The 14,363-nt window shown below is 43.1% G+C and overlaps 1 protein-coding gene across 4 annotated transcripts in view; it reads left to right on the top strand.

The window, feature by feature from the left end:
- palm2akap2 (PALM2 and AKAP2 fusion) overlaps window positions 1–14,363 on the top strand; it is a 93,879-nt gene that overhangs the window by 40,224 nt on the left and 39,292 nt on the right. For all 4 annotated transcript variants that reach the window (XM_076283920.1, XM_076283919.1, XM_076283922.1 and 1 more), the window contains exons 4-8: window positions 310–424; window positions 706–727; window positions 1,567–1,668; window positions 3,035–3,742; window positions 12,258–12,313. In XM_076283920.1, the coding sequence (XP_076140035.1) occupies window positions 310–424; window positions 706–727; window positions 1,567–1,668; window positions 3,035–3,742; window positions 12,258–12,313 (1,003 nt within the window). The remainder of the gene's footprint in view (window positions 1–309; window positions 425–705; window positions 728–1,566; window positions 1,669–3,034; window positions 3,743–12,257; window positions 12,314–14,363) is intronic.

Below are 14,363 nucleotides of genomic sequence, written 5' to 3'. Positions count from 1 at the left end.
TTACAGTACATGTTATTTTTTTATATTTCTGATATGTTGCTGATTGAAGAAAAGTTAAAGTGATTGATAATGACTGACTGACTATTATTGTGTTACATGCTCCAAATGTAAAGCACTTTGAGCTGCATTCTGTGTATGAAAGGTGCTATTAGGTGAGGTGCTACTAAACATTCCATGACTGTGGACTTAAACTTAGGTGCTACTAAACATTCCATGACTGTGTATCTGCATCTGTATCTGTACCTGACCTGACAGGGACTGATTCATAGGGCACTGTTAATAGCCGGTACTGTGTGTGTTTTGTAACAGATTGGAATCAGAGATCAGCTTGCTGGAGAATGAGGAATCCCAAATCTCTGCCAAGGAGCAAGTCCTTCGAGAGCGTCTACGGGAGACGGAGAGATCAATCGAGGATCTACAGAAAGTAAGAAGGCAATTTAATGGATTTCTGTTTTTTTAAAGTGCAGATGGTAGTAAAAATAATCGATGGTTGACATTGCTCATGGCTAAAGACAAACAATATATGTCACAATCCAACCCAGAAGATTGAGTAAACTGTTTATTCAACAATTGAGTAAACATTTTTTTAAGCCTGTTCTAAGGTGATTTACTTTTACTTACCTCTCTCCCTCTTTCTCTCTCCTTTTCTCTCCCTCTTCCCCCATCCACCCCCCCCTCTCTGTCTCTCTCTCTCTCTGTTTACAGAGTCTCCAATACCAAGATGGAGGTAAGAACATCTACGCTCATTGTGTGACTGAAAGAGCAGATACCGATATGTGAAACAGTTGTGATCCCCTGTGCTCAATATTGCCTGGTATTGGACCTCCATTGCCACACAGCCTACAGCCACACAACCAATAGTATTCATCAATTTAAAGGATATCATTGGTTTGGTTTGACCACACACACACACACACACCACACACACAGACATACACACACACACAGCCACACTCTGAGCACACAAACACACACACACACAGCCACACTCTGAGCACACACACACGCACACACACACACACACACACACGCACACCCATGCACGCTCTCTCTCCTTTGTGAGTTGGTGGGGTCCCCCTGCTCTGCACATTAGCCCTTGGAGCGCTTCCCTCCTGCCTCAGCGAGACTATTGAGGTCCCCATGTAAGGCTGTGACTCCGCACTTTGTTTACCCTGATCCACCTATTCACCAGCAATCCCCCCACCACAGGGTCACCATTGTTCCTCTAATGCTTTCTCTCTCTGCTTTTGCTGCCTAAGCATGGGACACAGAGAAAGGGAGAAAGAGAGAGGGAGAGAGGGAGGGAGAGAGAGGGAGAGAGAGGGAGAGAGAGAGAGGGAGAGAGAGGGAGAGTTATAGTGAGAGAGTTAGAGAGGCGAGACTGCTGTGGGTGTGTATGTCAGGTTTGTGTGTGTGTGTGTGTGTGTGTGTGTGCGTGTGTGTGTGTGTGTGTGTGTGTGTGTGTGTGTGTGTGTGTGCGTGTGTGTGCGTCGGGATGAGGTGGGGGGCGCTTGTGAACGCAGGGGTCCTGCCTGACTTCCTCTCCTGCCTCTCTCTGCCCGACAGATGCGGTGAATTACGTCCGTTCCCAGATTCCCAGCCTCCCTGAGCTGAACTCCAAAGCGTCGGCCACAGCTCCGGGGAACGAGCAGCTCACAAGAAAACCTGGTAAGTGTCGTCTGAGGGGAGGGTGTGTGGGGTGTGTGTGTGGGGGGGGGGGGGGGGGTGCGGAGAAGGTGGTGGGTGGGTGGTGGAGGGTGGGGGGAGGGGGTTGGATGGAGGGCACTAGATTTGGGCCATGGCCAGAGATGCCAGTGAGGATTACAGATGGAGCCAGCCAGCACCTCCACCTTCAGCAAGACCACAGCATGCCACAGAGACCACCGCAGCCACCCCAACCACCCCACATTCACGCAGTCACGCACACATTCGGCTTACTAACTCCCTCAACTCAACACTGCTGCTGTTGTTTTACACCTAGAGTAGGAGAGGAGTAAAGTGTGTGTGAGTGTGTGAAATAGCCCATCTTATTCTATTGGTGTAATGTGTGTGTCTGTCAAGATCAGCGTAGCAGCAGATGTTTCTAGACACTGGATTACAGCTGTTGAGTTAAGCCAGAGTACTCATTGGGAATCATTAGCTTGACATCAACATGTGTTTATATTGTGCGTGCTTTCAGAAGTGCTGTTTTTTATTTACGGTAGTTGAGTCTAAACTGTGGTGACACTTGACTCCAGCATGTTGAGAAATAGTCGGATTCCTCTGGAATAGTCTTAAATTAAAAACATAAAAATGTTATATGGGTTTTGTTCATGGTCTTTGGCTGAAGTGGGCAGCTTTCTGTAAGAGGGCTTTAATTACTATTCCAGAGCAGGTTGTTATGGAGATTATACTTTGTTTTCCCATCATAAAAAACACAATGCATGGCAAGAGGCCACATGTTGCCTTCCGCATAGCATACCTCTCTAGTGCCAGTGAACAACAAGTGGTTTGTTACTGCATAGGTTATTATACTGATATGCTGCCTGTGGATAGGTAAGACAAGGATATTACAGTCATTACTTGTGAAACCAAAAACCAAAAATCCAATGACCAGAGAAACTAGTTAAGCCAGCAGAAAATGGCCGCTACCAAATACTAAATACAATGGTTCTGAGCACACGTTTGTGTGTTGGACGTGTATGATGTGTGGATAGATATTGTTTTGTTTTGTTTTTCTCACTTTGTAATCCGTAACCAGAATATTTTTTTTCATGCATTATTATTTATATTGATAGTATTACCAGATGAGTCTAGGTCATTAAATGATTATTGATTATTGGAATTGAAAAATGTAAACATCTAGTGAGAAACAATGCACAAAGACAGGTGATACAACAAATGTGAATTTATGTGTGTCTGTGTGTGTGTGTGTGTGTAAGTGCGAGTGTGTGTGTATTTGTGTGAATGGGTGTGTTCACGCTGGACTAACACTAACCACATCCTCTTTGCTTTCCTGCACCCCCCCCCCCCCCCCCCATCTCCCGATGTGAAGCTTTGTACGCCATGGAGATCAGCGTGGAGAAAGACAGGAAGACAGGTGGCACCAAGATCCTCTCGGCCTCGCCGGTCAGCCCCGAGGACGTGCAACCCCAGCGCGGGGTCAAAGTCTTCGACGATGGACACAAGGTCATCTACGAGGTGCGCTCGGGTGCCTCCACCACCCTGGAGAACGGCGTGCACGCCTGGAACGCCACGGACGTGGACGAGCTGATGCAGCGGGTCGGCCAGTCCCATCACCGCGGCGACACCGGCAGGGTCATGGTCACACCCGCCGAGCCCGAGGTGCCGCCCCCAGGGCTGAGCGAACTGACGATGCATAAGGAGGTCAAGCTGGACACGGGTAAGACGGGCAAGATGGGCACTGCCATGGACCAGCCACAGTTCCAGGACGAGGTGACAGAGGCACCAGAGGCCACTTCGGAGAAGCCGGTCACCATGATCTTCATGGGCTATCACAACGTGATGGACGAGGACGAGACCAAGAAGCTGCTCGGCTTCGACGGCACCATCAAGGCCGAGATCGTCCTCATCGACGAGGACGACGAGAAGTCGCTGCGAGAGAAGACGGTCACTGACATCTCCACCATGGATGGCAACGCGGCCGACCTGGTGTCCGGCCGCCCGCTGTCCGACAGCACTGAACTCTCCTCAGAGGGAAAGGAGGAGAGCGTGGCCACCAAGGACCTCCCAGCCACAGCAGGTATAGAAAAGAAAAAACGGTGCCAGTGCTGCAGTATAATGTGATCCCTTTCCCCAACACTCTGCTCCCCCCCCCTTTTTTTCCTTCCTGTTCTACTGCTTCCTTGGAGCACACTCACCTCAGCTCTTCCTCCCTTTAAGAACAACAACAACAACAACAACAGCAACAACAACAACAACAACAAAAAGGCTCACGTTCGCACTAACAGCCTCTCTAGCTGTCTGGCAGGAGAAAGTATGTGCGCTCTCTTTTCTCTTCCCTCTGGCCTACTTTCCACAGAAACTTTGGTTCCACAGCTGAGAAGAACAGTTGCCAGAGGCCAAAGCAGGTTTGGAGAGAGAAAGGGGAAATGACAGGCTTGTCTGTAGCATCCCACACATTGAATACATACTGTATTAGGTAGAGCTTTTCATTTGTTTTTCATCATGGAACTGTGATTATTGAGACGAAAAAAAAGAACAAAGAACCATATAAACCAGATTATTTAAATATGTATCAGTATTTAACTAATTCTTTTAAAAAAGGTAAATAAATAGAAAAGAAAAGATGTGTCAGTCTTAATCATGGTCTTTCAAAGATGATATTAATTTGACACATTCACAGAAAGCTTTATAAAGTAGAGTAGCATACGTAGATATATTAAGAGTAATGGTTTGACACAAATAATGTCAACATTGTGAGAAATCGGCTTGACATGAAACATTATGAAAACCATGTACTTATACAGTCGAGCACTATAGGTAAATACACACATATGACATTTGTCTAGTGGCCTTATGGAAGCATTTAAATTGCTAATCTCTCTACACAGGCTGGGTCTGTCCTTTCCTTTCTGTTTACAGTGGCAGAGTTGTCTGAGGCTCTTCGGCATGTGATAGTGACACAACAGTATTGAATAGTACTCTCACTCACCTTACGCCAGGTGTAGACTATTTTACAAACACATCTGCCTCGTACGTGTGCCTCAGTGAGCTAGTTCCCTTGTATCAGTCGGGTAGAGTTGAAAATGGCATTGTGTCTGAATGGTCCCATGTTGTCTTTTACAAAAAAAGAAAAAAGAAAAACACAAAAGGACTTTGAAGGGAGATAATTTCTCCTCTTCGCTAGTGGTACTGTAGTTTCACTAGACGTCCTTCCACTTGGTTACTGAACTTCCTGAGTTTCAGGTGTGTTGTGTTTTTCTTCCTCCTTCAGATTTTATTGACAGTGTTCAGAGACTAAGGGCTTGATTTGTTGAAAAAATAGAGGCTAACAATGATGAATCCCTACGCAAAGACCCTCTGAAGTTATTAGGTTTTGCTAATTCCACTTGGTCTGTATTTTGAACTCAACGTACACCCTCTTAGCTACATGCCTTTACTGTAGTGTGTCTAGTGATTCACTTTTTTTACAGTCAGTAAAGATAATTTCTTCTGTGTAACACAAAGATTATTTGAGGATTTAAAACCCTGCAGTTCAGCTGGTCACTGTCATCATCCATGGATCAGAACCTTGGGAAAGAGACATCGTTTTTACGCACAGCTTGGTCCTTGTTTACAATGTCAGGTTAACAAAGTGTTAACTATTAGGGGACCTTTGTTGTTGAGGAGAAACAATTTGTCTTGCATGAGAAAGACCGAATTAGTCATTTGAAAGATCATTCGAAACATGACTATGTTACAAAGAGCACAATAGATTTGGTGCCTGGTCTATCTATGCATCACTGAAGCTAGAACTGCCAGTTCAGAGTCCCCTTTGTCCTACCAGCAACAACTTTGCAGTCAGCTACGAGAAGACATATTGCCCTTAAGTCCACAAAACATAGACTGCATCGGCATTGTTTGACTCGGATAACCAATAGCGCCCCTAGATAATAGAATCAGTCAGGGACCCACTCTTCAATTAGTGTGGCATTTTGGACTTCTCCTCATGGTTTGGGAAATAGGTGTCAGCATGACAGAGTTTTGGGTCTCTTGGAATCAAGGCCAGCAGAAACCCTTCATCAGCTGCCTGAGTCCTCCTTGTATGTGTGTGTATGTGTGTGTGTGTGTGTGTGTGTGTGTGTGTGTGTGTGTGTGTGTGTGTGTGTGTGTGTGTGTGTGTGTGTGTGTGTGTGTGTGTGAGGCCAATGCTATTTCCAGTTCCAATTCAGGACAAACCCCGGATTACAGAAATCTCACCACTCATTCAACTGGTGATGGATCACACAAAGATCAATATAGTCATACGCACAGTATATCTGTAGATAAAGAATGTACATAATGCTCTCCATGAGTGATCAATTCCACATGTATTTATAGGAGTTATAGACATCCGATAGTGATATTAATTAATAAATACATATAATTTATATTCAATTGCACACAAATGCCATAGGACCTTATTGGTGTGAACTCTTTAAGGACATTTTATTTATTTTTATTTACTAATACCATCTGCTTGGCTGTGTCCATCTCATCTCATAGCACATGGTACTCTTTCACCTCCTAATGATTCAGAGTCATAATTCATCTGGCTTGAGCAAAAATCAAGCTCAAATCAGGAACTTTTTAAAAAGCCATTGCTGCAACCCCTTCTCCCTCAACCTACTGTATGCTGGTGTATTATCAGATGGTCAGATGTGTTTGTGATATCCAGCACATCTTCAGATACGAGGGACAATACAAGTATACATTACTGAAGACCCTTCCCCAGGAGTAGAGGACACATTGTAGGATACATGTTTGTAGGACTTACAAATACAAGTCCTTAGGAAAATACAAATCTTAGGAAAATACAAATCAAATTCAGTAAGCATATAGGACTAATAGATACCTATCCAAAGATTGTTTTGTTTTTAATTTTTGGTCTTTTGTTTCTAAATTGTTGTAGGCAATTAATCATCGCAAATGGTATGTGTTTTAACTGATACACCTGCACCTATGGGGAGGAGTATAGCCTTTACAATTTGTATTTATGAGGCTGGAACAAGTTATCTTGTGGGTGTATGTTTGGTTTCTTCATGCTGCATCGCAGCAGTTAAAGTACAATATGGTATATTAAGTATTAAACGATCAGGAAGATTCAATCTAATCATTCTACATCCGATGTACAGTACATACTTTACAATATAACACATATTGGAAAACTGTTCTGATGCAACATTCATACCATTTGACAGAGGTTGTCGCCTGTTGTTATTGCTAAAGTACTGCTAATAATTAATATATTTAAATTTAGATGCCTTTCTTCCTGTGTTATGGAAATGGACGAGGGTCAGTAAATCAAATATATTGTGCTTGAATACAGAGAAATGGACAGAGTACTCTCTCCTCTGATATTACAAGTAAAGCCAAGTGCATTTATATGAGTGCATTGATACAATATATTTTGATGCAAGTTTATTTATTTTAATTTATTAGCAGGCTAACAGTATACAGTACAGAATGGTTATATCTGTCATAACTTACACAATCAGACACAGATATGAATGTTGGTCAGCACAGTTTTCATTATTGTGTAGATACACACACATACACACACTCTCTCTCTCTCTCTGTGTCTCTGTCTCTCTCACACACACACACACACTCTCTCTCTCTTTCTCTCTCTCTCTCACACACACTCTCTCTCTCTCTCTCTCTTTCTCTCTCTCTCTCTCTCTCTCTCTCTCTCTTACACACACACACACACTCACACACTTGCTTCTACAACATCTGTTTTGGCTCAGTGAGATGAATTCTACTTGCCATAAAAACCGCTGTGCTTTATATGAAATCTGGTGTATTTTTGTAACCTGAAGTGTAATTTTAGTTGTTTAACACACTTTTTTTTTGTTAAAACTATAATAATCACTCTCTGTATATTTCTCTTGTTTCTTTCTTTCTTTTTCTGACTTTTTTTCCCTCTCTTGCTCTTGACACCTACTACACACACACACACACTCAATTCAGAACAAAAATGGCGGCTTTCCCTTTGTATGGTATACCTAGTCAAATAAACTGCATTTTTCACCGTGCCTACCTCTTGTGTCTGTGCTATGGTTCTTTCTCTAACTCACTCTTCCCGCATAAGCACACACCTGAACACTACTGCTACTACTGCTGCTCTGTCTCCTTAACTCAGCCAGACGCCTGCTGCTGACTCTGGCTTGGGCCTGGCGTAGAGTCTGGCCCGCGTGTGGGCCAGGTGAGTCCCTGATCTGGCCCAGTGTCAGCAGCTGGTAGCTCGGGTGGTTGCCTCCATGTCTGTGGCAACCTTGCACCCACACTAACCCCCCCCCCCCCCCCCCACACACAGTGATCTCTAACTACCCCTCTGCATGCAACCCACCCCACCTCCTTCACCACCACCTTCTCCTGTCAGCTCTTAAGGCTGTCTCTCCTGCCGCTGCTCAAACCTGCTGAAGAGTCCTGTCCTGCATGAGAAACATCTACTCTCGCGCCTCTCTGTTCTCTAATATAAGCTCAACACAAGACTCTCTAAGCTCCGCCAATGTAGGACCTCCCTCCATGTACTCGTGTTCACCTGAAGGTTAAACTCGCGTCTTTGCTTCATATACTGTAGGCTGCTCGTAATCCATACATTTACGAGTATGGCTTATAATTTATTTGTATTTACTTATAAGTAGTTTAGATATTTATATTGGCTACTTGTAAACCATACATTATAGGCTACTCATATACCTATACAGGTTACTTGTAAACCATACATTAGGCATTAGTGAAGGTGATCCAACCTCCTTAGGGTCAGTATGAGCTAACAAGTTCTATAATAAGACTGTTGACATAGACGTACCAGTAGATAGAGAGTTAGGTCAAAGGTTAGGGCTAAGATTGAGGAATGACTAAGGTTAGGGCTAAGATTGAGCGATGACTAAGGTTAGGGCTAAGACTGAGGGATGACTAAGGTTAGGGCTAAGATTGAGGGATGACTAAGGTTAGGGCTAAGATTGAGGGATGGCTAAGGTTAGGGCCAAGATTGAGCGATGAAGGACTGTATGACTCAGCAGACTATGGTGGTAAGAGTTGAATATTTGTGAAAAATGCTGACACTCTGACTGTCACTGCATGGGCCGTTAGGAACAAAAGTAGAAGTTGATTTCCCAGAACGCATGACTTCTGGAAGTGTTCACTGTGCACACATCAAACATGAAATCAGATTCTGCTTTTAAAAGGCTGAAATATTCACAACAACAAAAAAAATGCACCAGCAGTTTTCATACACAAAATATCATTGTTTTGCTTAAATCTCCCACTTTTGCCATCTTCCTACCATGAATACGTATTAAGGTAAGCGCCACTTGTCATTCTGTGCTCCTGTTGTTTTAGCCATGTGCAGTATATTCATACATGCCATGCCATGCTTTAGGTTAGGTACACATAACTAGGTGCCTAAAATGGAGGGTAATGTATCAGCATAGTTTGGTAGAGTAGTTGTGTGCACATCTAACCTTTAGGCCAGGTGCAGGACAAGGTATATGGTAAGGTGAAACACAAGAGACTGACCGGAGTAGCTCCCACAGTTCCATTTAAAAACGTATTCAGGCAAAGTCTGGGAGCTATATGTATTAACATAGACATGAGTCTTTGCCTTTGTTGTGCCATTTTTTCAGGGAGTTAGCAGTAGGCCTTGGCTAACACTAACTCTGACACTAATTTACATTTTATCATCATGTACAGAGGATAAGGTATTTATAAAACAATATAACAAACACTATCACTGTCAGAGAATGATAACATGCAGTAATGATATGAAACATAGGTTCATGAAAGCATTTCATTAAAAAATTCATAGCAGTTGCATTGAGTTCGGGACAAGCATGTGATGGCTGAAGAGTTGGCCTTTTAAGCAACTTCACATTGTGTTTGTTAAATGACAATTAAATGCAGATGGCAGTGATCTTTGGCATAGCAGCCTTTTACTTTTCCATTTTCAGTACATGGCAGCCACATTGATGAAGTGAAATAGTGTTATCGTCAGTTGCCATGGCACACTGCAGTTTTTTTTTTTTATCATCAATTGATCCTAAAATCCTATTACTTGCAAAAACATGTTTTTTACTCTAATTGTCCTTAGGGAGAGGACAAACCAAATGATAGACAAAAAAGTTGTCATGGCAACTAATGGTTTTTAGCACAAAATGTGCTAAAATGAGGCATGAGAGGAAAGTGTGTGGTAGGTGTTTCATTATAAGCCAGATCTAGGTGTGGCTGGGTCCTGTAGACCTCTAATTCTTACTTAAAATAGTGTTTTGGGACATGCAGTCCCATCTTGTGTTTACAAAGAGTCTCACCTATAATTTCCGATCTTGCCTTCTAATCTATTCTCCTGGCAATACATTTGAAGTTTCAGCCTTTAAGTGCTAAACCAAAACAACTATGTCCTTTACCTCAAAGGTACAAAAGATTGAAAGGATTAGCCATTATGAATATACAGTATGCGTATATGTAACTAAAGAAACTGTGTATTCAACTCTAACTAACTCCTGACCGTGTGCAGTGTGGGAGATGTTATTGACAGGATAGGCTCGGCTCTGCCATATTTGATGGTGGTCCAGCTGCAGGCACATAGCGGTGAGAAGCCGCTAGAAAACTAGAGGGAGGGGATGCTGACTAAAGCTATTTTGTGCTCCTGAGAAGAGATCACACTGGGGTGTGACCATAGTGTCCCAACCGTATGATCAGGAGAGTGTGTCATGACTCAAGACTAAACCAACACATCCACATACCCACGTGTTATACACATGCTAACACATGCACACAAAAACACACACACAGACACACACAGACACATACACACACACATACACATGCAAACACATACACACACAAACTCACACAGACGCACACACACACACACACACACACACACACGCACACACACACACACACACACAAACACACACAGACACATACACACACATACACATGCAAACACATACACACACAAACACACACACAGACACACACAGACACATACACATGCAAACACATACACACACAAACTCACACAGACGCACACACACACACACACAAACACACACATACACACGCATACTCAAACAAACACACTCGCATAGACACAAACACACACACACACAAACACACACATGCATACCGGTATGCACATACACACACACACATACACACACACACACACACACACACACACACACACACACAATTCTTACAAATATGACAGCTCGGGTAGTTTATTCTGTTCAGCCATGAAGAGATGTCATTTAGGGCTCATTATAAGCCTATTGCATTATCACAGTGCAGTCAGACTTCTGCTTAATAAGAATCGGTGAAACATCAAGTCACAAACCATCTGCCTACACTGTGAGAAGAGTGGTCTAACACAGTACTGGACATAAATATGTAGTATACATAATGCAACAAAAATAACAAGCACACACACACACACACACACACTGTGTAGCTCTCTCTCTCTCTCTCTCTCTCTCTCTCTCTTTGTCCATCTTCCACACATGTTGTCTCTCATCTGTGTTCCCACACAGTTTCGGGCATAAATAGATATGATGTACATAATGCACCATAAATAAGAAGCGGGCACGCACACGCACACACACACACAAACACCTGCACCAGCCTGCACCAGAGTTCCCTGCATGTGGGTGTGGACCGAAGACAGCCGTGCCTGGTCACTGGAGCTACAGTATGGCAACAACACTGGCACACTGAAACATCTCCCCATGCATTTCCTCGCTCACGACACACGCGCACGCACACACACACACACACACACACACACACACACACACACACACACACACAGTAATGCCCCCTTAATCCAAAAGTAAGCGGCGCCATGAGTCAGAATAATAATTAGACCTCTGCACCGCACTGCAACTGCAAGTGAATAATTAAACTCTTCTTCAGAGTGCCAGAAAAGGGAAATCATTTAGAAATGAAGTACAAGTTGCAGGCAGAGTAGTACTGGAGTCTGGATTTACTGTAACAAGTTAAGCTTTCTGTCTACAACACCATCCTTTCAAAATACATGGACATCCTCAGCATATCCTGGACACCATAATGAAAAGGACACAGTAATGATAAATGTTTAAGTATGCAGTACTTTGTCATTACTGCATAACCTGTAATAAGTAATTACAAGAGGATTGCCTAGTGCTGTTTATTCTTTCACATAAGTAGACTGTTTGTAATACAAAGTGGTGATTTCATTACCAGGGTATAGGTTAGAGAAGTTGTGGAAAGATAAGCAGCCTGATGCACTGGAAGTCAAATAGAGGGAATCAATTGGGACCATTACTAGAAATCAGTTAAAATATTCATGTCCACATTAAACCATATTTATCACCATTTGTACCCATTTTCTCCAGCCTCAGTCTTGGTGTGATGTGTTCTCGTCTGGTGAGATGTGTTCTTTGTGGTTTGATGTGTTCCTGTCTATCTCTGTTTTGGTGTGATGGATTTCTGTCATTTTGGTGTGATGTGATGTGTTGCTGTCTGCCTCAGTTTTATGTGTTGTGCTCCTGTATGTCTTAGTCTCTGTGTGATATGTTCTTGTGCAGGGTCAGCGCTGGATGCTGGTATGCCATCTGCAGGGAACGGGACACTGCCTGGGCTGGTGAGTTTGCCTCTGCTGGTTGCATGCTGTTAGTATGTTATGTTATTATGCATACTGTACAATATCATCAGGTAGAGAATAACGATGAGAATATGTACTCATCAACTCCTTAGGTAGAGGAAGGAGGCACAAGGACATGTTTAAAAAGCAAAATAAAAAATCAGTGGCCGCACATCTCAAGTTACAGTAATGTGCAATATCTCAACTGATGCACACCTGTTAAGTTGGAATAGTGTATATTAAACTCAGCACATGAGAGGAAATGAAAGAAGTGGAGAAGAGAGGAGGAGAAAAAAGATGAGCGGGGAGATGAGAGAAGAGGAGGAGAGGAGAGAATAAGGAGAGGAGAGGATAAGAGAGGAGGATTTCAGGGGGGGTGAGATGATGAGAGGAGGAGAGAAGATAAGAAGAGAAGGAGGAGAGTGGAGGAGATCAGAGAGAGGAGAGAGGAGAGGAAGGGCAGGATGAACCTTACCACCAGAACTTGGCAGAAATGTTCTTTGTCTTTACAGAGAACTCCAAAAGAGAAAACAATTGTTCCCGTTTGGAAACAGTTGTTTGGTTTTGTTTTTTTCCATAACACCAAGTATTTTCTTAAAAATAAAGAGAGTATTACGTCTTCCATTTACATATTAGCTACACACCCAATACATCCGCCTTCAGTTCAGCATATAGTTCAGATATTTTCACAGAAGCATCAATATCACATTGTTTCAAAGAAACAGAAAAGGCTGAGTGGGCTAAAGGGCCCTGGCATGCCAGTGGGCCTGACTTGATCAACACGGGCCGAGTGGCGCACGTGTGTTTGTGCGTGCGTGGGAGGAGGACACAAGATCTCTGTCAGCAGCAACCAGTGCGTTCCTTTCATTAGCGGCCGCTATGATGTGGAGGAGAGATGCTCCATCATTCTCCTGCAATCAGTATTATTATGACAGCTTGGACTTGTGTGCTTATCGACTGCAAGCGACTCTATCATGCAACATCTGCATCCGGGCAATGTTCTGCTGTCTGCTTAATTGGTAAAGATTTATCATAATTGAATCATAACTGCCAACATGATATAGTGTCTCTTAACCATCTGTCATCAGCAGAGAAACCGAGAGGTGGTGGAACCACAATATCAGATGTGTCTGCAGAAACCAAACCTGGGACCTATAGCCCAAATTATCTTCATCTTCTATCTTTGTCTATTTGGCTGAAATTGCTCTACAGAAGTGTCCATAAACTTATTGTGCATGTATATTTGTTTATATAACCTACACACCTGTAGGACATGGTCTTACGAATATAACTGCAGTTATGGGACAAAACAACTGCAGTTTTTCTAAAGTACAGTGCAGTTTTATGTTCAACATCCTGTGTTTCAGCAGAGAAGTGTCATACAATGCAGTTGCAATGGAATTTGTCCAAACTGTATCCCAGCATGTGAACTGCAAGGAAGTCCTCAAAAACAGCTGTTTTAACACTTCACACTCTTTGACTCAAGACAATTCTGACACTGGCTCACTCTTCAGAACTGCAGAGATGTCATTAGCCCTGATGATATAGAGCTACAAATATATTAACTCATTTCAGTTGCCTATGAGCTGAATTGGGCAGTGTTGTTATTGTGGGTTGATGGAGAATGAACTAGCAGCTATAGTCACGTGAGATGCCCAACACAAAACCAAACTTAGCCTAACAGAACAGGTAGAATGTTTTTTTTTAAATATTCCAAGAATGCTGGTTCCCCCCAGCCGTCACACTGTGGCGGTGACCTGTTTTTCATTATCCAGCAGAGAGAGGAATACATACTTTGCATGCCTTCAACTTAAAACAATTTCCTCTGATCTTATTCAGGGAGTTGGCTATTGTTACTCAACTTAATTGTTCTAGAGACTGTGTTGCGTGTGTTTGTTATTGTCCAGCAAAAGGCCCCCAGCTTTTAACATCCAGTATTGACCCCCATAGGTCTGTGTTTCGTTCTGTTCCTATTTGGTTTGGGCTCAGGGAGGGGGGTTGAGTGGGGTGGACAAAGGCAGGATGGGGTCTAGATTGTTGCGCAGCTGAA

This window comes from Alosa pseudoharengus, unplaced genomic scaffold (genome assembly GCF_046254945.1).
Source record: "Alosa pseudoharengus isolate Yale_2024_CS ecotype anadromous, Long Island Sound unplaced genomic scaffold, YU_APseudo_1.1 YU_APseudo_1.1_scf_14, whole genome shotgun sequence".
Lineage (NCBI taxonomy): Eukaryota > Metazoa > Chordata > Actinopteri > Clupeiformes > Clupeidae > Alosa > Alosa pseudoharengus.
Note: the sequence above shows the minus strand (reverse complement) of the source record. Positions and strands in the feature narration are given on the sequence as shown.